General features: G+C 41.7%; 1 protein-coding gene across 2 annotated transcripts in view; it reads left to right on the top strand.

Moving 5' to 3' along the window:
• Positions 1–25,330, top strand: part of HDAC3 (histone deacetylase 3) — a 205,607-nt gene that overhangs the window by 20,090 nt on the left and 160,187 nt on the right. For both annotated transcript variants that reach the window (XM_069199476.1, XM_069199477.1), the window contains one exon: positions 5,691–5,833. In XM_069199476.1, the coding sequence (XP_069055577.1) occupies positions 5,691–5,833 (143 nt within the window). The remainder of the gene's footprint in view (positions 1–5,690; positions 5,834–25,330) is intronic.

The raw sequence follows: 25,330 nt of genomic DNA, 5'->3' as shown, positions 1-25,330 counted from the left end.
GAAGCCAGAGATTTACATTGTTTAGTGTCTTTGGAGTTGTCTACCACGTTCAAAAGTGTGATGTTCCCGAAGTACTGCAGCTGTACTTCCGTTTTCTTAGAAAAAATATTGAAAACACACTGATCTCGTATGTAAATGTCCACGCTGTTTTAAAAGTTGCAAATTGCAGCTAGAGTCTGCAGCCTAGCAATGTAGTCATCCGTACTTTACTCACTATTTTGCTTTGACAAAGTTATGACATTCTAACGTAATCCTAGGCCCGTCAGAATACTGCTTTTGTAAACATGCTAGAGCCTCACAGTATTCATCCCAAACCTCAAAAGTGCCCCTCAGGTGTATCAACCTCTGGGAGATTGTCAAATACTCGTTGACCTACATTCTTCAAATGATTAAACAGGAAAGCAGATGTTTTTTGCAGCATCAAATTAAGAACAATCAATAACCACCAGGTAATTAAAAAAATAAATCGCAGCTATTACCCCCCATTTGTAGGTGACTTGCCAGGACTCTGGAGAAATGGCAGCGATTGTAAAACTTACTGTGCAGCAGCCATTTTATTAAATGGAAATCCCCAAGTGGTTGGTGCAAATAAGCGCAATGCACTTGGTTTAAAGAAGATGTAGCAGAAAATGCTGTAAAATGCAACAAAACGCACAACTGATAGTGATCTATTGAAATTCACAAGCTTGAACTTTCTCAGTAATTTTCCTGAAACCTTTCAGATTCACTTTTTTTCTTATTACCTTTAACGACACATCAAGGTGTATCCTCTTCAAATGGTTCTTAGTTTGTACTTTATTAACATGTACTAATATTTTTGAGCCACCGCCAACTCTTAGTGCTCTTTTAAATCCTCTTGTTGCTGCAGTTAGCACAATGTTAATATAGCTGTATTGCATATGAATCAACCCACAAAGGATTGTGGGGCTACAACTTGTATCATGCACACTGGAACTCAAATCGATTATGGGATGAGTTTAGTTGTGCTTGCACTAGCCTGTGTTGAGAGTCCCTGATTTCATCTGACCCTGCACTCCCAAACCATGTGCATGGCAAAAGAGGTCTGATCAAGACCCAGTGTACCTCCTGCAAACGCCAAATAGTCCCTTACACTCTAGAATGGGTGATCCATCTTCAAATTTCTCTTCACAGGTGCACTGCACAGATCTTCAACATTGTGTCGGTGGACCCTCAGGTTTACCACTCATCACTGAAATACATTATATCGGAATGAGGATGATGCACCAGGTCTTTTTAGTCGATTCAAGAGACGAAAAGCAACTGCCAGACTCCAGAACTTTAGCTGTTTGACTCAAGCCTCTAAGAGCACCAGTTCCAGAATGTGAGACCAATAATGAGAAATGTCATAACTACAGTGGCAAGTTCACTTAGGAGTACATAAATGTGAACAAATTCCACAAATAATGCCTTTTCTGTCCCAAAGATAAATTATTCCATAACCTGTTAACATTTGTAAAATTAGAATAGGAAAATCTGTTCTGCACATTAAGAACAAAGCATGATATCCCACAGTTCTTCATATTAATTCAGATGTGGAGGATACTACAGCCAGAGCAACTAATAGATCATTCTGTGCACAGACACATGCCTCAGACCTTCAATCTTTAACTCTGACTTACAGGATAGGTTTTTAGACTTGCTGGTTGATGTCAAAACCTTGATTCCGATGAGTTTCTGGAAAAAAATTTAAATGGGCGTTGATCACCAAGTCATTGAGTATTATTACTACCTCATGGCAAACGGGTATATATGATGGATCTATGACAGAAGCATGGGTGCGTTTACCATGCATGCCTTTACAATGCAGCCACTACAATGGATGGGCCATTACCTTGCATGCATTTACAATGAAAGTTTTTTTACCACACATATGCCTTTACCACGCATGCCTTTACCACAAAGATGTTGTTGTAAAGGCATAGCATATGCGTGGTAAATATTAAATTGGTAAGTATTTATTTGTGTGTGTGTGTGTGTGTGTGTGTATATATACATATACAATCTTGACACCCAAAATACCCATATCCAACCTAAAACGCCCTTACCACACAAAAAACAACACCCACCCTAAAACCTAAAAATGCCCTTACCACACAAAAACTCATTCCCGCTCTAAAACCTAAAAAACACTTACCACCCCAAAACTTATACCAACCCTAAAACCTAAAAATGCTGTTACCACCCAAAAACCAGTACCCAATACCCTAAAAACTCTATCTATCGACACACACATATTTTTAACACTAACCTGTACTTATCTGTTAAACCTTTACCACACCTACACCTTTACCATTCATTCCTTTAGAATGAATTTTTTTTAAAGGCATGCATGGTAAATGTATATTCATGATAAAGGCATGCGTGGTAAGTGCATATGTTTGGTAATGGTTTCGTTGTAGTGGTCATGCGTGGTGATGACCTTGTTGTAATGGCTGTTTCCCATATATAACAAGCTTTTGTGTCTTTTTTTAAAGATTAGCAGGTTTCTATAGGAACTGCTGAATCTGTCCACTAACACAAGCCTTCCACCCAATCTGCTGCTTTCTATAATGCCACTAAGAAATCATCATGTCTATTGTAGGTTCCTAATATACTTTCCTCCTTTCAGAAAGAATTGTCTTTGTTCACTCAGGGTCAATAGGGTCTCATATGTGGATTTTCTCCTGGCCTCATCTATGTTGATTTCAAAATGTAAAAAAAAAATGCTAGATCTTCTACAGCAAATACAGAAGTTTCTTCTCTTTAGAGCCAGCCTGTTAATTTTGGCACCAAAAAAATGGGACTAGGTTTTCACTCTTTGTGCTTCAATGTACCCGTAAAACTAGGTAATTGTGTTTTTCTGACCTTTATGATCTTAAGCTTGGTAGACATTTTTCATATGATCATATGATAGAGTTGAGGCCTCAAGACATTGCGTGAAATAAACTGGTGACCATCAATTGACATTAAAGATACTTAGTTTCCCATATGCATCAAGAGAATGCATCTGTGGTACCTCAGATTTTTGATGGTATTGGGCACCCTCAATATAGATCAGGTGTCTCCAACAAGTAGCTCATTAGTTACTGGTGGCTCTCCTGCTTCCTGTAAGTAGCTCTCCTATGTGCAGTACAGCCTACTACAATATAAGGTTTTGCTTGGTTGAATTAATATATGTATAGTAAAACTGAAAAGTGTGTATTTGAGATGGTAGTGTGTGTATTGTCAGAACTGTAAGCTTTTGGGGACAATTTGTTGAATTCCCAAAATATACCTGAAGCTGATATTTGAGTAATAAATCATAAGGTATTGATGACATTACTCATATTATTATCTTGGTGCCACTGTAACTACCAGGTGTTCCTCATTGACAAAGCCCTTTTGACATTACTGATGGCATCAGTGCCCGATTCAATCGGGTGCACACTGTTGGTAACCTTGAAAACGATTGCCATCTTGTCTGATGTAGTCACTATTACAGCACTAATAAGATCAATAGCTCTGAATGATTTTCATTGACTTTAATTAGCTCTTATTGCAGAAAACTTCGGAGACACCTGATACAGGTGCATCCTGCCCAGCCTCAACTCTGTCCAAAGATTGCAGTGCTACCCTGATAGTGGGTTTCCATCTCTGCATTATGACCTAGAAAACAGGTACCCTGTTCTAATTGAACAAAGAATGAGTTGCCCAGTCTCCTCAACTTTCCCTTCTGTGTTTTGGTATGAATCTGGGTACTTTTAAACAACATCTCCCTCAAGGCCTTTCTCCTAAGGGAGAATAGAATGTAGAAGCGTACCCTAGGTAGGTAGTCTGTACTGTGCTGCACAGTTATGGCAGATAAAGCAGTCTATCCTGCATTCTCTCTTCGGGAAGTGGGAATTTCCGCAAAAATATGTTTTGTACCCTTAGATTGCCAATCCCATCCTGGAGCAGGGGAGGATTTCCTAGCAGAATGGTAAAGGAAGTGTAACTGTGGCTTTCAGCCAACCCCTCTTGTTTCGAAGACTCCCAGAAAGTTCTAGATTTCCAATAGTTTTGACATTTTTCTCATAGACCCTTTTTGGTTGTGATCGATTTGACACTCACACCAGACTCTTCTCTCCTACAACAAAGTCATAGAGCTTCTTTGGATTCCAGATCTCCTGGTGCAGCAGAAGGGACTGGTTCTTCATTCCTCCATACCTCCATACTTATGAGCCTGGTGTTTTAAGAGACCAGTTTATACAGAATTGTTTTTTTCATACACACCCTGTTATTTTTTAATTTGGTTCAAATTGGTTTAATTATAATACAAAATACTGTTCTTTCACCACTGGGATCTTTGAAATCACTTAAATAATTTGCAGTTCTCCTTGTATAATAACATTCATGAGACTTTTAGCTCCCTCTGTAGTACTTGTTCACAAATAATTTCACTTGGCTCTCGCCGAATATCCCACTAGACATGCACCAGTGTTTACTCCAAAATGTATGGGAAACAATGGCAAATGTATCTTCTCTATTTACACCCTTACATTAAAGAGCATGTTCCACAGTTAGGGGTTAAAAGGGGTGCCTAGTTTACTTGTTGCCTCCTTGATGCTCATACCATTCGAACCAATGGCATTTTGTCTGTCTATTTCGCTACCACTTCAGCAAGAAGGTTGGGTGGCCTTTAAGCTGTCACTTAAAAAAAACCTCATCAATTTTTCAATAACGATAACATGCTATTGAGAACTATTCCCGCTTTTATTCCTGAGGTTCCAATGGAAGTGTATGTATAAATTCCAGTCTTCATACTAAGACCCTATTCATCATTATTTTAGGAAACTGTACACAACTCTGTTATTTTCAGGGTTTTTTAATTCTTCTGGGAAAGCATGGCCAACTTCAAGAAGTGCAATCATATTTTCCTTACTCTGGTGGTTTTATCTCAGGCATCAAGACAATTAAGTATAGTATGTGAAGATCCGTGGTCTTGCGTATGTATATCAAATGCCTCTGAGGTGAGAGGTATATTCTCCTCTGACAGTTTGTGCTCAAATCATCCAGGACTAAGGTGTCTTCATTGACTTTTCAAATCCATTTGTCAAACCCATTTGTCTATTGCGGTGATTTAGAGGACAACCACATGGGTTTCCCTGCATGAGATTCGTAAGCATTACTCACTGGATAGTTCTTCCCTTTAAAGATTCACCTCTTAAAGTTTTTTTTTTTTCCCTCTACTTGTTTGAAGCCTGGTCTTGCGTGTGCTTTCACCATCTCCAAGCATTTGTGTCCTCTTGCTCCTTCAGACCCCTTTGTTAATTTTGTTTTGAGTACGTAATTTATGGTTGAGCATGGGCTTAAGTTGTTGATGTATGGGTGAGGGTGCAGAGAAAGAAAAAGGGATGCTCATGGTAAACTTCCTCAAAACATTGACGTGTCTGCATCTTTTTTAAAAAGCCTTTACAAGTCCTGTCTGCAGAACAGACATTTACCAGCTAACAGGAATGGAAAGAGAGCATGAATTAAGAGCATAGAAGTCACAATGACTGTAATTTTTCCTGTCCTTTGTATGTTAGAAAAGAATAAAGGTTAATTTAAGTTTGTGTAGATGTACTGTGTTGCACTAGTGGTCATCTTATGTTGAAAACGGTTTTCATTTGTTAACAAGTCTGCTTTCACATCCCCACAAATGTGTGATGCTAACATTTATTGTCTTTCAGGTATTTAAACCCTATCAAGCTTCCCAACATGACATGTGCCGCTTCCACTCGGAGGATTACATTGACTTTCTTCAGAGGGTCAGTCCTAACAACATGCAGGGCTTCACCAAGAGTCTGAACACGTTTAATGTAGGGGATGACTGGTGAGTAGGAATGATATTAGTACATGTTCCGCATAGTTCAGCTAGAGTATTAACTGCAGATTTGCCTAGCAAGCGTGGCAACTTTCAGAGCCCTAGGGCATTAATAGCAAGAGCTGCTACTTGATGTTTTCCATTGACACCTCAGGCTACAGTCATTACCGCCAAAGAATGTTTATAGTTTATGGCTAAACAAACGTGAATTACAGTACTGGGGAAACCACAGTTTGAGCAGTTTTAACCATATTAATTTTATTTTATTTTTTGACGCGGATACTAGTTTACCGTCAGCATCTGTTTCACTAGATGGTTTTGCCACACTTGGTCATCTAATGTATTAGTTCAGTTGTATCCCATTTTTGTTTTCCTACTTTTTTGTTTTTCGGAGTGCTTGTTACCTTAAACTGTGACAAGGCTAGGCATGGATATTTGCTCAATACTTCTGTTTTTAGCATAGTTTGTCTAGAAATAAACCAGTCAGCCTGGTTTCATATTCTCCTTACCACAGTTTACACAACGCCTATTCTTTTACATTGAATTAAACATACCAAATTGAATTTATGAAACAGTTATTTATGTATGGTATGCCATAAACTGAATTGCCCCTTGCTGTTGGACTAATGGAGTATCATTGTTACTCATCATAAAGGTGCCCATTTTAATGACCCTCGAAGGAAAACTTCCATAAGCCCCGCATGGATTCAAACTTGTGACCTGCACTCTAACACCGAGTGTTGTGTAACATCCATTTATCCTTACCAGCCACTTGTATATGTTTGATTTCTATATAGCACTTCCACACTTTCTACTCACCCATTTCACTTGTACTGCATTGAAACGTTATTTGGAGCACCCTGTTTTTCAAGTTGTTTATTTGAGTATAATGCATCCCTTGAGAGAGATTTATTTTAATAAGTGTCTTGAACAAAGTTTGTTTTGTTCTAAGACTATACTATCTATTGATGGTTTCTTTACATGTTGCCACAGAAGTTGAGGCTTATAGTTCACCCATAGGGACCTTTTTGTTTCTTTATTAGTTATTCTACCCAGGTCCCAGGGTTACTGAGTGGCCCATTTTTCTTTGAAATTTCTTGCTAGATACTGACCTGCAAAGGAAGATGAACAAAAGAAAGCGTAACTGTCATTGTGCTAAGTCCTGTAGTGCAGGGAGGCACATGTAACTTCTCTATTAAGCTGTTGACACAAACTGGGTTTTAACCCCTTCGCTGCCAGGCCTTTTCCCCTCCCTTGGCGAGCCTTTATTTGGCTCAGTTCGACCTTAGGCCCTCTTAACCTTTTGTTCACATAAGCTACCCACGCCAAATTTGCATCCTGTTTTTCCCAACATCCTAGGGATTCTAGTGGTACCCAGACTTTGTGGGTTCCCCCAAAGGAGACTAAGAAATTAGCCAAAATACAGTGAAAAGTTCGTTTTTTTAAACAAAATTGGAAAAAAGGGCTGCAGAAGAAGGCTCATGGTTTTTCCCCTGAACATGGCATCAACAAAGGGTTTGCGGTGGTAAGATCACCATCTTCCCAGCTTTCAGGAACAGGCAGACTTGAATTAGAAAACCCCATTTTTCAATACAATTTTGACATTTTACTGGGACATACCCCATTTTTACTATTTGTTGTGCTTTCAGCCTCCTTCCAGTTATTGACCAAAATGGGTGAGAAACCAATGCTGGATCCCAGAAAGCGAAACATTTGTGAAAAGTAGACAAAATTCGGAATTCATCAAGGGGTCATTTGTGTAGATCCTACAAGTGTTTCCTACAGAAAATAACAGCTGACAAAAAAAAATATTGAAATTGAGGTAAAAAACCCAGCCATTTTTCTCCACGTTTTACTCCGTAACTTTTTCCTGCGATGTCAGATTTTTGAAAGCAATATAATGTTACGTCAGCTGGACTCTTCTGGTTGCGGAGATATATAGGGCCTGTAAGTTCATCAAGAACCCTAGGTACCCAGAGCCAATAAATGAGCTGCACCTTGCAATGGGTTCTCATTCTATACCGGGTATACAGCAAATCATTTGCTGAAATATAAAAAGTGAAAAATATGTATCAAGAAAGCCTTTGTATTTCCGAAATGGCCACAAGATAAGGTGTTGAGAAGCAGTGGTTATTTGCACATCTCTGAATTCCGCGGTGCCCATACAGCCATGTGAATTACAGGGCATTTCTCAAATAGATGTGTTTCTGTCTTACATTTGGAAGGAAAAAATGTAGAGAAAGACAAGGGACAATAACACTTGTTTTGCTATTCTGTCTTCCCCCATGTCTCCCGATAAAAATGGTACCTCACTTGTGTGGATAGGCCTAGCGCCCGCGACAGGAACCCCAAAACACAACGTGGACCCATCACATTTTCACAAAGAAAACAGAGCTGGTTTTTTCAAAGTGCCTAGCTGTGGATTTTGGCCTCTAGCTCAACCGGCACCTAGGGAAACCTAGCAAACCTGCACAGTTGTGAAAACTAGACACCTAGGGGAATCCAAGATGGGGTGACTTGTGGGGCTCTGACCAGGTTCTGTTACCCAGAATCCTTTGCAAACCTCAAAACTTGGCCCAAAAAAACACTTTTTCCTCTCATTTCGGTGACAGAAAGTTCTGGAATCTGAGAGGAGCCACAAATTTCCTTCCACCCAGCGTTCCCCCAAGTCTCCCGATACAAATGGTACCTCACTTGTGTTGGTGGGCCAGGTGCCTGCAACAGAAAAAGGCCAAAAACTTGTAGAGATTGAGGGGATAGCACAGCGAGTTGATAAGCACATATTTTTCTTTTATACATCTTTTAGGTCGACTCTGCTTTGGGGACCCATGCAAGTGGGGTATAATTTTACTTGGGGAACTGAGGGGAACGCTGGGTGGTAGGAAATTTGTGCCGCAGCGGTGATCCTACAAAGAAAAGTGAGGAAAATATGATTATTATTTTTTAATGCAAATTGTGAGGTTTGCCGAGGAGTCTGGGTAAGAAAATGTTGGGGGATCCAGGCAAGCCACACCTCCTTGGACTGCTTGGGGTGTCTATTTTTAAAACATGTCTGGGTTTAGTAGGTTCCCCCCTCTCCTCCCCCCTAAACACAGGTAGTTTTGCAATAGATCATTTTGGTGTGTCCACATACTTATGTGATGTTCCAAACACTAAAATTGTGCAAAAGAAACGCACTTAGGTTATGTTAAAAAGACCCCTCACCCACCAACCAAGTTGGTGGCATGCTTCATCATCGGGGTCCCACCCGAGACACTTAGCGTGTCACAGGTGTGCTGCGACGCTTGATTACAGCAGAGCAGGTTTTGTCATTTTTACCGCACATACTGGTTGGATTTGGCATGAGGGTGAGTGATGGTTCAGTGGATCAAATTTTATTAATAAGAGATTTCACAAAAATTAAATGCACTGGTAATAACTGAAAGGCCAAAAAACGGAACCAGTGACTCTCAACTCGTGAGCTGTAAAGCCACAGCAAGGCACCAACTGCTTTACAGTCCATTCACGCACCTTTCATACTTGCCATTCACGATGCCAGCCACGGGCCCAGCACATTACAACACTCGCATCGACAGACAGCGCCACTCAAGGGCCCATCACTTACATACGCCCACATGCCTGATACAGCAATCTCACCAGCTGATGGGAGTGTGTGGACTGGCGTTTGGCTGGCAGTGAGTTGCTATAGCCAACAGCAAATCAATATGTACACCGTCAGCCAAGTGCCACTCAACACAATGGCATCACTTTTTTTTTTTTTTTTTTTTTTTTTTTTAAACAAAGAAAACACTAACTAATTAGAAATAATTACAAAACTACAAACACAGAAGCTCTAACTAAGTACATGACAGAAATGCCAACCATGAAACTGTAAACTGCCTGTTTTGTATTTTCATGTGTTCGCTCATGGTTGTTCCCAGTAATTTTTCTGGGTGTGGTAATTCTTGAAACAACCACCCACCCACAGCCCAGGCTTTGAAGGACAATCTGGGCAGTACATTCGAGTCTACCTCCGGATACCTCTTTGAAAACACACTCTACATTTCTTAGCTGGAAAGTCTTTTTTGGGTGTGGGAGGAATGTGCTCAGCAAAGTGGTGATCTTTCAATCTAGCCACATCCTCCACCACTGCTTCTCTAGGAACTCTGGCCTGTTCCACCACAATAAGGCTCTCTATCACTGACTCCTAAAATTTCACAAATGTCATCTTTGACTCTGGAAACCTATCCTTAAACACAATAAAAGCATTAAAAGTTGCTAAGTGGAAGAGGTGAATTGATAACTTCTTATACCAAACGTAAGACTTACGAATAGCAGTATAAGGTTCCAACCTCTGATCAACTCTATTTACACCTCCCATGTGCTTATTATTATCTAAAATTTACACAGGTTCACGCACTTTAGCAACCTGGCCCCAAACAGTCACGGGGGAAGTACTCTCATCATGGATGGTACTTAGCATGTAGACATCCCTCCTGTCAGAAAATTTCAAAGCTAGCAACTCATCATTCTGCAAGGCACTGCACTGTCCCTTCTCAAGTTTTTTTTACAGACAAGCTCCCTTGGATAGCCTTTCCGGTTACAACGAATTGTGCCACGAGCAACAGTGTCCACTCTAAACAATTCCTTGAACAACTGCACTCCAGTGTAGAAGTTATCTACATACAAATGGTGACCTTTATTGAACAGTCGTCTACCAAGTTCCCACACAATTGTCTCAGTAACTCCAAAAGTGGGAGGACAACCAGGGGGTCAATACTGGAATCCCTACCAGTGTAGACACGGAAACTATACACACATCCTGTACTGCTCTCAGACAGCATATACAATTTAATTCCATATCGTGCCCTCTTGCGAGGAATGTAGTGCCTAAAAAAACAAATGACCCTTGAAGAGGACCAAAGACTCGTCCACAGCTATTTCTTTGCCTGGAGCATAGACCTCTTAAGACCAATCCACAAAATGATCAAGGACAGGCCTAATCTTAAAAAGACGGTCAGAATCAGGGTGATCTTGTGGCAAGGCTAATGCATTGTCAACAAAATTCAGCATCCTAAGAAGAAGCAAATACCGATTACGACTCATGGTTGCAGAAAATATAGCTGTTGCCTTCAAGGGACTATTGGACCAATAAGAAGCCAGTGACGGCTTCCTTATCAACCCAATCAAGAGTGAAGCCCCAAAACCTTCTAATCTCCTCCAAATTTGTGGGAATCCACTGGGTAGCTCTAGAGTGTGGCCTAAGTCTACCAGCGTTGTCCCTCAAATACTGCTCCGCATACAAATTAGTCTGCTCAATAATCTCTCCCCCAAACGCATCATCCACAAATAATTCAAAGAAATTGACAGACAAAAAGTTCTCTATATTGACTCTACACCCCGGGAGACCAGTAAAGGCAGGCAACTCTGGCTGCTCCATGTTTGAGGCAACCCAGAGTTCAGGTCTTCTAACGGGAAACCTTTCAGCCTCAGGTTGCTGCACTAATGGCACATCAGTGCCCTCCTCTAAAACAGGCCCTTCATCTGCAGTGTGGCTTCCTCATCAGAAGATTCCTCTCCGACAAACTTCACTGCCAGAATCTCTCACTTCCTGCTCTGCCTCAGATGCAGAGTCCGTCTCATAATCCTGATCAGACAATGACTCAGAAAGCATACCAACCACCTGCTGAGCGGTCATCCTGCGGCTAGCCATGATCTTTCCTACAAAAATTAACTGGACAAATGCACCACCAATAACCAGCACTGTGTAAGATAAGTAATAAAGTGTAGCTTTATCAGTAAGAATTATAAACTCAAAAACTATACCGCTCACTTCCCTGAAAAAGCTTGACTCACCAGCAACTATTCTGCACAGACACAGCAATCACCAATGATATCCCACTAAAAAGAAAGAAAGAAAAGCAAATTAGAAATAAGACAACACAAATATCATTGTGTACACATCTAAGGACAACTTTACACACAAACCTGCATTTAGTACACCACCTACAAACATGTCATTCATGCATGGCAATAATACTCCTTTGGAGTAAATTGTTTTTACTTACCTAAAACATGCAACTATGCAAACCGCAGGTCAACCACCACCAAAACTGCAAGGAGCCACAGCAAAAACAACAAAAGCTTTGAACTAGAACAAAAAAGATTTTTTTAAAATCACAAATGCAAATACTTCGTCAATTGACAAACACCCAGACATCAAGCATTTAGAAATTGGTGCCTAAGTGGATTCTGCCATAAGGGCAGATGGGCCTACTAAAAAATAGGCCTATCTGCCCCAAGGAGGGCAGAAAATACATTTAGTAGTGTGTCCCTATGGGGAGCGACCCTTGCCCAAGGGGCCACCCCTCAAACAAAAAAAAACACACATACACAAAAACACACACACACTATCCCTGGTGCCTAAGTGGCTTCTGCCCCCCCCCCAACCCCACCCACCCCCCTTTGGGGGCAGATGGGCCTAAAAATAATGGGCAACAGCTCAATGCCCCCCATGCCCAAGGGGACGCCCCCCCCATACATAAATAAACATTAAAAAAAAAAAACAATCCCTGGTGTTCTAGTGGTTTCGGGGCAGATCAACCTAAAAATAATAGGCCGATCTGCCACCAAAGTGGGCGGAAATGGCCGACAGTTCAATGCCCCCCTTGGGGGACGCCCCTTGCCCAAGGGGCCACCACCCCCACATAAATAAACATACACAAAAAAATCCCTGTCATTCTAGTGGTTTCTGCCCCCCTTGAGGGCAGATCAGCCTAAAGATAATAGGCTGATCTGCTCCCAATGGGGAAAGAAATGGCCACAGGTAACATGCCCCTAAAATGGGAGCGACCCTTTCTCCCGTGCCTCTTTGTTCCAAACCCCCCACCCGCTGGAGGAGAAACTCACCTGTTTCTCTCTAGTCGCACTGGAAGCAAATGGCTTCCAGTTCGACCGGCACCCTGTAATTATCTCAGCGCACAATTGCGCGCTGATGTCATTACGGGGGGGGGTAGGTGGTTAGGATGCCTTGGGGGGGGGGGGAGGGAAGCCCAGAGAGGGAGTGCTAGTACTCCCTCTGAGCTCAGTGCCCAGGAGGAAATGGTTACGTCCTCGGCACATGAGCACTGTGCCGTGGGATGTAACCATTACGTCTGCGGCACAGAAGGGGTTAGCCACAGCAAATATTTAATTCCAGTGTTTAGATTTATAAAAACTCCACCCTAAACATGAAGTGTTTTCAGTGTCTTTTGAGGCAACTGCATTTGTGTTTCAGTAGTGAGATTTGTTGCAGTAATTCATAGTATGTGAAATGCTGGACATTACAGCAGTCGTGTTACTGTAATTGGACACGTTGTCCGATCACCATTGCTTGTTTTCATATTATGAATTTTACTTACCTCAAGGATTCTGTATTTTTACACCTCCATTAATCAACTTTTGAAATTCTATTTGTAAGGCAGGGGTGCCCATCAATTTTGTTTTATATTATTTTTTCATCAGCTTTTATGTTTTATTTAACACAACAGTAAGGTTTACTTACAATTTTCTAGACTCAAGCTTAGAGTGAAGGGGAAGAAAACTAACCATATTTTCATTCTCTGCTCTCTGATAACATGCTATACCATCACATATGAGAAGCAAAGAGGACTTTATAGAATAATAATGAGTGTATGAATATCACAGCCGAGGGCAGTCAATTAAATGCATTTTAAATATGTTTGAATTATTTGCAAGCTACCTGCAGTAATTGCAATCACTAAAAGAGCAGCTTTCCAATATTGTCGTAGACTCGAACCCACTGTCCATTAGATGAAAAGGGTCACCTCTGTGCATAGGTCTAGAGTGAAAAGTGTAGCATATGGCTAAATAGAGCTGAATGAATAGACCTGGCTCGGTGAAACTTCTAAAAGAAAGCAAAAGTGACTCCTCTTTTCAGTTGTTGCTTAATAGGAGGGAGCACATCAATGCTTATTTTGTTGCTTATTGTTTAACAAAATACTTAAGGAGTCCAGTAAACACTGCTCCACACTTGACTCTGATAAGGTTGTTGATGTGCAATACCGAGGAGTACAGATAATTGTGTTAGGTATTTGCCTAAATTTTATTTTAAACCATTTTGGTTTTGCCAAACTGGGTAACCGAGGAGTGAGAGCACATTGCTGCCCCTACAGGCGCTTATATAAACTGTTGGGTAAAGCCCTGGACGGGTGTGTAATAGGTTATCTAGGCATGTTAGGTGTATAATATTGATATATTTATATTGTAAGTGCATCATGTTGCACTTCCAAAGAAAAGTGCCAGCCTTTAGCCAGATTATGTTAAGGTACAATTTGCATAGGATAAATACAAACACACATATGCCAGCGGCCCCAGGCCAACATCTTCACCAAGAGAAATCAAAGAATAAAGATCTCAAGATTTCACCAGCTGGGTCAGAAATGTACAGGTTTGGAGTCTCTTCATTCATTGGCAAAATCTTAAATGAACCAAATGGGTAGGAACTAGAAAATTGACCCCAGCAAGTCTAAAGGCAATACATGAACGTGTTCTACAAACAATCCATTTGGCACTAGTTACCTAATTATCATTGTTTGTTTTCACTGTAGCTCCTTTGTCCATTCGGAGTATCAACTGCTGTAACAGCAACATCACAGGATGTACCTCTGTCCTGCTCAAGATGTAACTCGACATATGTATTCTTCATTTACCAGATACAGCAAAGGTCACCAGGTCAGGTTCAGGTGTGCCTGGCCAAAACCCAGTCAGTGGGCAAATACACTCACTTTTCCCAACCTGAAGCCATAAATCTGACAAGAATGCAGATTTGCCAGGAGCAATAACATGTCCTCCTGGGTGAATGGGTGTCTGTCTCTCTGATACAGAAACACATACAATCATGAATTGTGGGGAAACGGGATTGTAGGATTTTGTGTATCCTTGCAGATTCCAGAGCTTTCACTCCGCGAAATGAGTGAATATGCGTGATTTTAGCCAAAGTTTGAAGTTTGCAGAACATTTAGGGAGGTCATATGTCCCGAGGCCCACGCAAGTCACACCACTCTGGATCCTCGTGGGTGTCTAGTTTTCAGAAATCTCTAACTTTGGTAGGTTTCCATGGGTGGCGGCCAAGCCCATGCCCATATAATGCAGCGGCAAACATCCCCAAAATGGGTCAAACCTGATGGCGGAAATTTGATGTCTCCACATTGTGTTTTGGGGTCTGTTATGTGGCAACCAAACCACATTAGTGCAGTGTTGTTTTTTTTTTTTGTTTTTTAAATACAAATAAAGCATTGTAAACCATTTGTTAATTTCAATTGAAAGCCGGAGCACATTTAGCAAAATGTCCTCTGAGTCACTGTAGTGCTGGCGTATACAAGAAAGTCAAAAAGTCCTAAAACAGAAGGCTACAGCCAAATGTAACAAATACCAGTTGATTGGCCTGTACTATGCAATGCATGGTTTGCTAATATTAAGTCAAGACTATGAGTCCACATTTCTTTAAAAATTGCATAAGGATAATTTCTAAAAGACAAATTAGAAAGGCATGTTCCATTGGCTGAGAAAGGTCGTAAAAAAATAAATACTACTACCTGGGGAAGTGAGTGTATGAGCTATAACCCACATCCAGGAAAAAGTACGGACATTGCACAAAAGGCCACAGGAGAGAAAGGAAGAGTGTAATCACGGGTCAGCCGAAATGAATTGGGAAAAGGAAGCATTCTTGTTAGTTTAAAAACACTGTGGCATCTGAAAAAAGGATGAAGTAATGAAACATGCCACAGCAACACACAGCAATTTAATAACACTGAGTGGGAACCTTGTGGAGATGGAGAAAATGTCATTTGCATCTTCCCATTGTAACATACAAAATGAAGAAATATGAGTGCACTTTTTTCAGAAGAACACGGCTGCAACAGTAACCAACCCAAAAATACAAGTAGAGTGTTGAAGGGAAAAACCCAAAAGAACATAAAATGCGAAAGGAGAAGAGAATACAGAACAGAAAAATTCTGAGAGGAAAAGAAGTAATAAAACATGAAGAAAACATTTTAAAATAACCATATAAAACTGCTTTGAAACCTACTCTCTCTACTTTGTGAAGGCATGTTGTAATCCTAGAAGTGCATTATACCGGTCCACCCAGAATTCTAAGATGTCGCTTCACAGCTTTCAGAACATCCTGTGTTTCAATCCAGATTTGATAGATGCATATGCATTTAACAGTCAGCAGTGTGGCAGACTTGACCGTAGACCTTTATATTTTTGTTTAGCCAATTAGCATTTTTCAGTCTTTAAGGTTAAAACTTGCTTGAATGGATTGTTCCTCTTTTTTTTGTTTTTTTTTTGTTCCCAATGTTTCCCACCTGTGGATTTATACCCGATTAAAGTAGCTTCTCCCATAGGATATTTTTAACCAACTTTTGTCTAAGAGACGTCAGCTATGTTGTGCATTGGTCTTGAGCAATAAATAAAGATACCATTCTGACCAGGAAATTTAGGAAGTAAATACATTTCTCTGTCCGAATGTATCCTTCAAGTACAACACAACAGAAGGCTATTGCTGCTTTGGAGCACATAGTGAGAATGCGTTTCAGTGGAGTTCAAAGCCGAAGCAGCCAGCTCATGTATCTAAAAGGAAGGTGCAAATACATACTATATGTCAGTATTTGTTTTAATAAAAAGAAACCTATTGACACCTTTCTGTGTGAAATGCATGCTTTTTAAAATCTGCCTTAAAATGCATTCCGTCAGGCACTCGTAAAAGGCAAAAAACATAAATGGGAAAAGTTCATAAAAATAAAAAAGAGTAATATATGCCTAGTAACCTGGATCTGATGGGGACTACTTTTATTGAAAACCTACACATTGTGCAACAGCAAAAAGCTGTCACTCACAATCAAGAGCATTAGTGACTTTAGTGGGCTGGCCCATTGCCCCTTGCCATTATAGGCTGGGTGGACGCAAAGAGCTGAGTGACAGTAGTGGTCATAGCTCTCTGTCGTGGCAGCTTGTCAGATCCAGTCCAAAGTATCGGTCCAGACCCCACCTGTCCTACGCTGCCACCATGTCTAGGAAGTAGAAAGGTGAGGGTCTGCTGCTTGACTGTTACTAGCGTGCAGTGTCATGTCCTTGATCCTCCGGACCCGTCTCTTGAGCTCCTACCAGTGTTCACTGCAGTTTCTAGCTCTCCAGAGAACTCTGACTGCATGTCTCATAGCCCTGACGCGTGTGTGTGTGTGTGTGTGTGTGTGTCTCTCTATATCTCTCATTTCTGCGCAGGCGAGTCCTAGTAGCAGCTCTCCTGTGGTTGACCACTTTCTCACACTACAGTGTAGATTATCTCTGACGACTTGTCTACATTTCCTGACCTGTTACTTTCTCACTTTTCAGAGCCTTTGGCTGTATGTCTTTGTGCACTAGTCTTACAATGCTGTATGGCAGATCCCTGGTAGTGTGTCTCCATGCAGTGACATGTGACTCTCCGGTCACTATCTCACACAGTTCACTTGTCTGAAGCTCTGCATTGCTTACAGTATTGTCATTACCTCCAACTGCAGTGTAGTATACTGCTGATGTTATGTTTTCAAGCAGTGACTCGCTGTCGCACAGTACAGCATATGATAGCTGTGACAGTGCACCTCCATTAATTCACTTGTGTGTGTCCCAGTCTGCAGTGCATAGTGGCGTTACTGTCCCCCTAAGCAGTGTACGTCTGGCATCATATTTCTATCAAGTGATCTTACACTGTCTCTCCCTCAGGACGCCTGGGGAGAGCGGATAGAATTCACAATGTAGTGTGGAAGAATTCTCAGGTGTCGAAAAAGGAAACAAATTTTACTAGATCTGCAGGTCCAGTAACTTGAATAATTTACTCGTCTTAACTGTAATGTACTTGTAACGTAAAACAAGTCTCAAACTGTGTGATCCTAGGCAAATATTTTAGAGTTACCTTTTTCTTCATTCTCCCTTACAAGTGCACCTTCAGATATGTGAGCTGAGCATTTCTGCTGTACAAAAAAACTCTTTTGCTTGATTAAATAGACAAAATGTTTGCTCCATGTATAGTACGAATCTGACCCACATATAAGGGGTACATGATCCATGACTTGCCACTTAGTTTACCATTAGCATTTAGTTCAGGACAGGAGTGTTATTTAGTTTTATGTTTAAACACTCACTTTTAATATATGTATTACTAAAGCATGATGTAGTAGCACTCTGTCATTTACAGAGAGTAAATCTCCAAGAAATGCCCAAAAACCTTCCTGCTCACTTCCAGCTTTACTGATAAAATTATATAGTGTATTAACAATCTATGAAAACTGGGTTTCAGAAAACATATTTATCCATCAAACATCATCAGTAAAGTGTTGTGATTTGTTTTCTTCTTTTTAAAATATTATTTCATCACACAGAAGTACAGAAAATGGGCTTTCACAACTACTGGAATATATTTTAAAATGTTTGTACAGCTGACTGTGTGCAATGAAAAACTGCAGGGTATCAGGTTTTTCCTAACAGACAACATTTAGGTGCGAGTAGGTCCTAAAAATAGCTCCACTTGATAAAATATGACTGACCATAGAGAGATGGCAAGTAGGTTTTTTGAGGCCTGACTGATGGTATGCCTTCTGCTTTTTGACATATCTCTGTCGTAGACATTGCAATGTAGGAGAGCTGTGACTGTGTCTCCGTGCTCTCACCTGTTACTGTCTAAGGGGCCACAGTGTAGGGGAGATGTGGCAGTACATCTGCCTCCTTGATATCAATCTCACACTCAAGTGTAGGAGACCTCAGAAAGCATGTGTACATTAAGTGGTATATTCTTGTGTCACACTGCAGTGAGAGCTTTGATGGCATTTTACCATGCAGTGACGTGTAATGCTCTGCAGTGTAGGAGAGCTATAGCGACACACCTCTCTTCAGGCCTGCTGTTTGTCTCAGTCTATCCACTCTTCTCTCGGTCCAAGGCACTGAAACATTCAATTAGTATCAACTTTAGAACACTTGAGCTCTTTTCTGTCCATCGAACCACCCCTGCTCCAGGTTTGTTCTTGGTTGACATCTCAGCTACCGCCAAAGCTCTACTAAAATGGGCACTATGGGGTTCCGATGGCATTTTTTGCTAGCATTCCTCCCATCAATTTTGTTTCTGAGAACATCCGGCAGTGAGATGTGTTGTGGCTCCACCCCCTGGCTCAGCCCACCTCTTCTTGTATGCACCTCATTGAAATGGGCATGTCCTGTTGAATTGATTCAGGTGGACTCTAGGTACAAGGGCCCTGCGAACTTAAAACCTTATGCATATTCTTCATATTTCAGGGAACAGTGTGGGGCATGGGATGGCACAGGGCACCTAAGGCTAGGTGATTGCTGAGTTGCCATTTTAAGACACTTTTAGTTTAACTGAACTCAAAGAGTACACACGTTACTGAAGCCTTATCAAATCATTTCTTTCTGGTGCCTATGGTCCCATTTTACTTCCCAAAGGCAGTTTGTTTATACCCTCATCCTGACACTGCCTAGTTGTAGTTCTGAAATGTTGTGCAAACCTTCAGTCTAGTCTTGCCCCTTTAGCTGTTCTTTGGTTCCATTTGATGCCTATGTGTGAGGCCACATGCTTATTCTCTACATGTATGAAGGCTTGGTTTAAAGTCCACTTGAATTCCTCAGCTGATTTTGGTGGCTTATTTAACCTGTAGTTTCTTCACACCCTAATCACATTGTGCTGGTACTGAGCCTGCACCCGAAGTCATGTGACATATTTTACAGTGGGCTGGCACGGCTTCTTTACCCTATGGTGTGTTTCACTGTGTACAATGTACTCGGGCACTGCTGCTGCATCCCACAGGATCAGCTATCTTTTACAGCGTGCTGACACAGCTTCGTCACCCCAAGGCGTGTGTTACCTTTTACGGTGTGCTAACACTGTTTCTGTACATCACTGCAGGTGACACTTGTTGTAGTGTGCTGGCACCGTTTTTGCCAACACCCACCTCGTTCTGTGGCATGTGGTACCAATTGTATTGTGCTGGCATTTTCATGTCCCTGCTCTGCTCTCTTTTTATGCACGGTGTGTGTCAACTTTTGTCGTTTGCAGGCACAAGTGCAGGTGCAGTTTCTCCTCACTTGTGTGCAACACTCTGATTTTCCTGGGTTTAGACAGTGTTGGCACAGCTACAATTTATAACCTCTTTCCTAGGATGGAGGCACAGCTTGTACACCCCAACTGTCCCTTGGGTACAGGCACTGTTATTACACCTTTAAATTTCCTACCACACATCCATGGTGATTCTGTAGTTATCAATTCCCCTCACGTGTGTGGCTTCTTTGCTTTTGTGTTGGCAGTTCCACAAGCTTCTGTTGTGCTTCCTCTCTTCTTGTGTCCCTAGGGCAGTTAAGCATATCTTGACCCCTAACTAGCCTCCTGTCACATTAATGCCTTTCCTCCCGAGGTGCTGCAGCAGTCCTAGTCCTTAATCTCTCTCACAGCACCTTCTGTTCCTCACCTCCAATGGGCTGTTTTAGCACCTGCCCTCCCTTCTAGAGTGAATGTATTGGCTAAGCTCTTGCTATCCCTCCTAGGGTGCTGGCTTAGTCGCTGCCCTATCTCCCAGGGTGGTGCACGGTCCTTGACTGTCCTTAAAAGCTCTGGTACTGCCCTTGCCTACCTTGCACAGTGCTGCTATAGATCCTGGCCCTTTTCCTTAGGGACTGGCCCACTCCTTGCTCTCAGTCCCAAGGGGCTAGTGCAGTCCTTACTTCTCCTCTTTAGAGGTTTTCCAATCCCTGCTGTCTTCATCTGCCAGTCAGTTAATTTGGATGGCAGCTGCTGGTGAGATACCCCCCATGTACCTGGGACAATGCTCTAGATGGAGAAACCCAATGTCAGGTGCAGGTAGATGGTAACTTACACATTCAGTCCTCCTAATAAAGAGCTCTGAGCTATTGTGGGTGTGTGTGTATGCAAAGGCTCCAAGCTCATTATTGGGAGGGCTGACTGTGTAAGTAGGGGGAACGGCTATACTCGCACAATCAGCTTTGCTGGAATGAGTAGATGACCTAGCAGAAGTTAATCCAGGATTCATGTGATCTATTCTTTGCTCTGTCTCATTTCCAGCTATCAATTTCAAAGATCTGTTTGTATACATGCATGAAACAATCATGTGGTTTGTGCTTTGTCAAAGCAATGAAACCTGCAAATATCATTTCCTTGAGCTCCTTATTTTTTCCAAATTTGTCTTACTTTAGGGAATGAACATAGTGTTCCTTTTATTTTGAACATGGACTCTGTGTTTCATTACTTTGCTTTGGAACAAATTATTCTAGGTTTTTCGTCATCCCAATGTAGTGTGCCTCAGTTTGAAGCATAAGGCAAAACTGCAGTGTAGTATTTGGCTTCATGTCATTGAGGATGAATGTATTTTGTGATATAAGTAAAGTACTGCTGTACATGGAAATTGAAGGGGGTTGTCTCAAGAAAACATGTTTTTTGGTAGTTATCTCTACAAGTAATGCTTCCCAGGTAATAATTCTTCAGGTCCTGGCAATGATTAATTTTTGGTACTGTACTCTCAAGTCACTGGGCCAGTTCTCAAGACAATATTGCTTAAAGGATTGAGCAAAGTCTCCCCTACTTTTCTCTGCTTTCAAGTGATAGTTATTGTTGTTCATCAAATCTTTACTCACAGTAGGTGGATTGAGTTTTGGTGTCTGGTACTAGTGTCCAAATAGAAATATTTATTTGCTAAGGAAGACATATTTAATACAGATTGATCTTTAAATAAGACATTGGAGAGTTGAAATAAGACACAATCGAAAGGAGCCCAGCAATCACATTGGCTGAGTGATGGCTACATATAGAAACATATATTAATATTAAGGGTCAAAACCCAGCTCCATGGAAGTCTGCAAGGCCAACTTGATAAGGCACTTTGGAATGGCTCAGATATTTAGGGTTACTACATTGTTGCTACCAGACTTGGACTCCAAGGATGCATACACTGTCTAGTTAAGTGTCACCCTAGTGTAGAAAGACACAAGTATAGTTCATTGTAGCTTATAATTTTTTGGCATTTGAGCCAGAGGTCCAAAAGACCTCACCATAACCAAGGCATTTTCACTAGGTGGTAAAATCTGCACTTCCTCAGCATCAGGGACTCAAGTTATCTTTCTCTGTGTTGTATGCTGTGTTAGCTGTTTGTATTTGTCAGTTCTTTGTAATACTTTATTGAATTTATCCCGCAGTCCCTGATTCTTCCTTCTGTAGAGTGAAACTGGGAGATAAGCTAAGCCAATAAAATGAAACTAGCTTGTGTTTTTTTCTGGTCCTCACAAGGTAACCATTACAACATGACTGGTGTCTCAGAATGAGTGTTTCATTTTTTGGGGGCCGGCGGGCGATGAGGGTGTACTCCATGAGTTGAAGAATTTAGGAACTCTGTTCGTTTGGGCTAGAGCCAAGTCCTGTCTCAGGAACCACTGGAAATAATCAGCCAGTTGTTCCCTACAGGACTGGTGTGCACCCTTTGTTATATGTTTGGTGTCTTAATGGGCCCAGGGTGCTGTTATCACAATATTGCAATTCGACCGAGACTTCAGTAACCACCTCTGGGGTCCAAACCTCCTGTCATTGGCCAGCCACTGGGCCAGAGCTTACATATTGTCAGTAGTCACATATCTGTCTATGTGCTGATAGATGGGGCTTGAAAGATAATCTGGTGAAGCCAGAGTCTCATTAAAAGGAGGTGTGATGTACCAGTTAGGCTGTGGATTGTGTAAGCAGGTGCCCTGAATTCTGATCCTGGTATAACTACAGACTTGGCCAATTAGTCTCACCATGGGAGTGCTTAGATAACAAAACGATGTAATATACAAAATTGTCATTTACATTTACACTCTTCATGGGTTTGCATTCAACATGTTGTACGCTTATCTCCTCAGCACAGCATTCAGACTCAAAGCATGTGGTCCTGCTGAGCCGCCAAGTGTGAGGTTGTCTGATCTCTCTTCCACTATAGAGTCAAGGAAATGCCTCTGATCTTCTTTCTACTATAGTGTCTGGAAATGCCTCTTTTTGCACGTTCACCTCCCAATTTTTTGATTGATGCTACTGCTGGCAGCAAAACCCTGCACCCACCCCTCTAACCACCCAACAGTACAGTGCGCACGGCCCTTTGGCCATGTGCGGCGGGTGTTGGCCACAGCCTGTCCCTCTGGATGTGAGAATAGGTGTGAGAAGGTGTATCTGGGGATGAGAGTGGCTGTGAGAGTCTCTGGGTGTGAGAGTGCGTGCATCAGTGTCTTGGGTGCGTCAATGTCTGCGCAGGTATGTGAGTGGGTGCATGAGGGTTTGAGTGTGTCTGTGATTGGGTGAATGAGTGTCTGTGTGGGTATGTGAGTGGCTGCGTAAGGGTGTGAGTGGGAGAAAGATTGAAAAAGAGAAATAGAGAGAGAGAAACAGAGTGTGATAGGGAGAGCGATAGAGAGTTTAAGCTTTGATGAATGATATACTTAGAATGAGGTATTTTTAGACACATTGAAAAGAAAAATGTATTTGTCATTTAAAAAGAGTGAGATCGCCTTTCAGCATGAACCTTGAACTTTTGAAGTTTAAAAGAAATTCAAAGAAGGAAAATTACCACGGCCACACCTGGATTATAACCCTCAACTCTCAGTGTAAGGGCCTGATACCTTAACCATTATGCCATTGGTGACTCCTCACTGTGGTATGTCCAGACATACCTATGACATTCAACCCAAGGACTGCAATACCACACATACATGAATGTTTCATCATTAGGAAGGTTTATTAGTCAAAACACTAGTAAATAAACAAACACACTGCCATGCGATTATAAGATGTGAACCTTCAGCCCACAGAGTGACAGTCCAAGAGCTTTACCAGTAGGTCAGAAGAAACTCTCTTGTGCTTTGCATTAAACCGTAGCTATAACATTCAACCCACACATCTTGCTAGTCTGTCTATGGGATGAGAGAAAGAGAGTGTGAAAGGACCACAGGGGGCATCCTTAAGGCCCCTGCGGTCCTAGCCAGCTCCCCACGTCCAGTGGGAGCCGGCATTGGTCTCACAAATAGGGAGCTCCTTTAACCCCTTCGCTGCCAGGCCTTTTCCCCCTCCTGTGCCGAGCCTTTTTTTGGCTATTTGGAGCAGTTCGCGCTTAGGCCCTCATAACTTTTTGTTCACATAAGCTACCCACGCCAAATTTGCGTCCTTTTTTTCCAACATCCTAGGGATTCTAGAGGTACCCAGACTTTGTGGGTTCCCCAGAAGGAGGCCAAGAAATTAGCCAAAAAACAGTGAAAATTTCGTTTTTTTTAAAAAAATTGGAAAAATGGGCTGCAGAAGAAGGCTTGTGGTTTTTCCCCTGAAAAGGGCATCAACAAAGGGTTTGCGGTGCTGAAATCACCAGCTTCCCAGCTTTCAGGAACAGGCAGACTTGAATCAGAAAACCCAATTTTTCAACACAATTTTGGCATTTTACTGGGACATACCCCATTTTTACGATTTTTTGTGCTTTCAGCCTCCTTCCAGTCAGTGACAGAAATGGGCATGAAACCAACGCTGGATCCCAGAAACCGCAACATTTTTGAAAAGTAGACAAAAATCTGAATTCAGCAAGGGGTCATTTGTGTAGATCCTACAAGGGTTTCCTACAGAAAATAACAACTGAAAAAGAAAAATATTGAAATTGAGGTGAAAAAAACATCAGTTTTTCTCTACGTTTTACTCTGTAACTTTTTCCAGCAATGTCAGATTTTCGAAAGCAATATACCGTTACGTCTGCTGGACTCTTCTGGTTGCGGGGATATATAGGGCTTATAGGTTCATCAAGAACTCTAGGTACCCAGAGCCAATAAATGACCTGCACCCTGCAGTGGGTTTTCAATCTATGCCGGGTATACAGCAATTCATTTGCTGAAATATAAAGAGTAAGAAATAGCTATCAAGAAAACCTTTGTATTTCCAAAATGGGCACAAGATAAGGTGTTGAGAAGCAGTGGTTATTTGCACATCTCTGAATTCCGGGGTGCCCATACTAGCATGTGAATTACAGGGCATTTCTCAAATAGACGTCTTTTTTACACACTGTCTTACATTTGGAAGGATAAAATGTAGAGAAAGACAAGGGGCAATAACACTTGTTTTGCTATTCTATGTTCCCCCAAGTCTCCCGATAAAAATGATACCTCACTTGTGTGGGTAGGCCTAGCGCCCGCGACAGGATATGCCCCAAAACACAACGTGGACACATCACAGAAAACAGAGGTGTTTTTTGCAAAGTGCCTACCTGTAGATTTTGGCCTGTAGCTCAGCCGCCACCTAGGGAAACCTACCAAACCTGTGCATTTCTGAAAACTAGAGACCTAGGGGAATCCAAGATGGGGTGACTTGTGTGGCTCGGACCAGGTTCTGTTACCCAGAATCCTTTGCAAACCTCAAAATTTGGCTAAAGAAACACATTTCTCACATTTCTGTGGCAGAAAGTTATGGAATCT

This window comes from Pleurodeles waltl, chromosome 7 (genome assembly GCF_031143425.1).
Source record: "Pleurodeles waltl isolate 20211129_DDA chromosome 7, aPleWal1.hap1.20221129, whole genome shotgun sequence".
Lineage (NCBI taxonomy): Eukaryota > Metazoa > Chordata > Amphibia > Caudata > Salamandridae > Pleurodeles > Pleurodeles waltl.
Note: the sequence above shows the minus strand (reverse complement) of the source record. Positions and strands in the feature narration are given on the sequence as shown.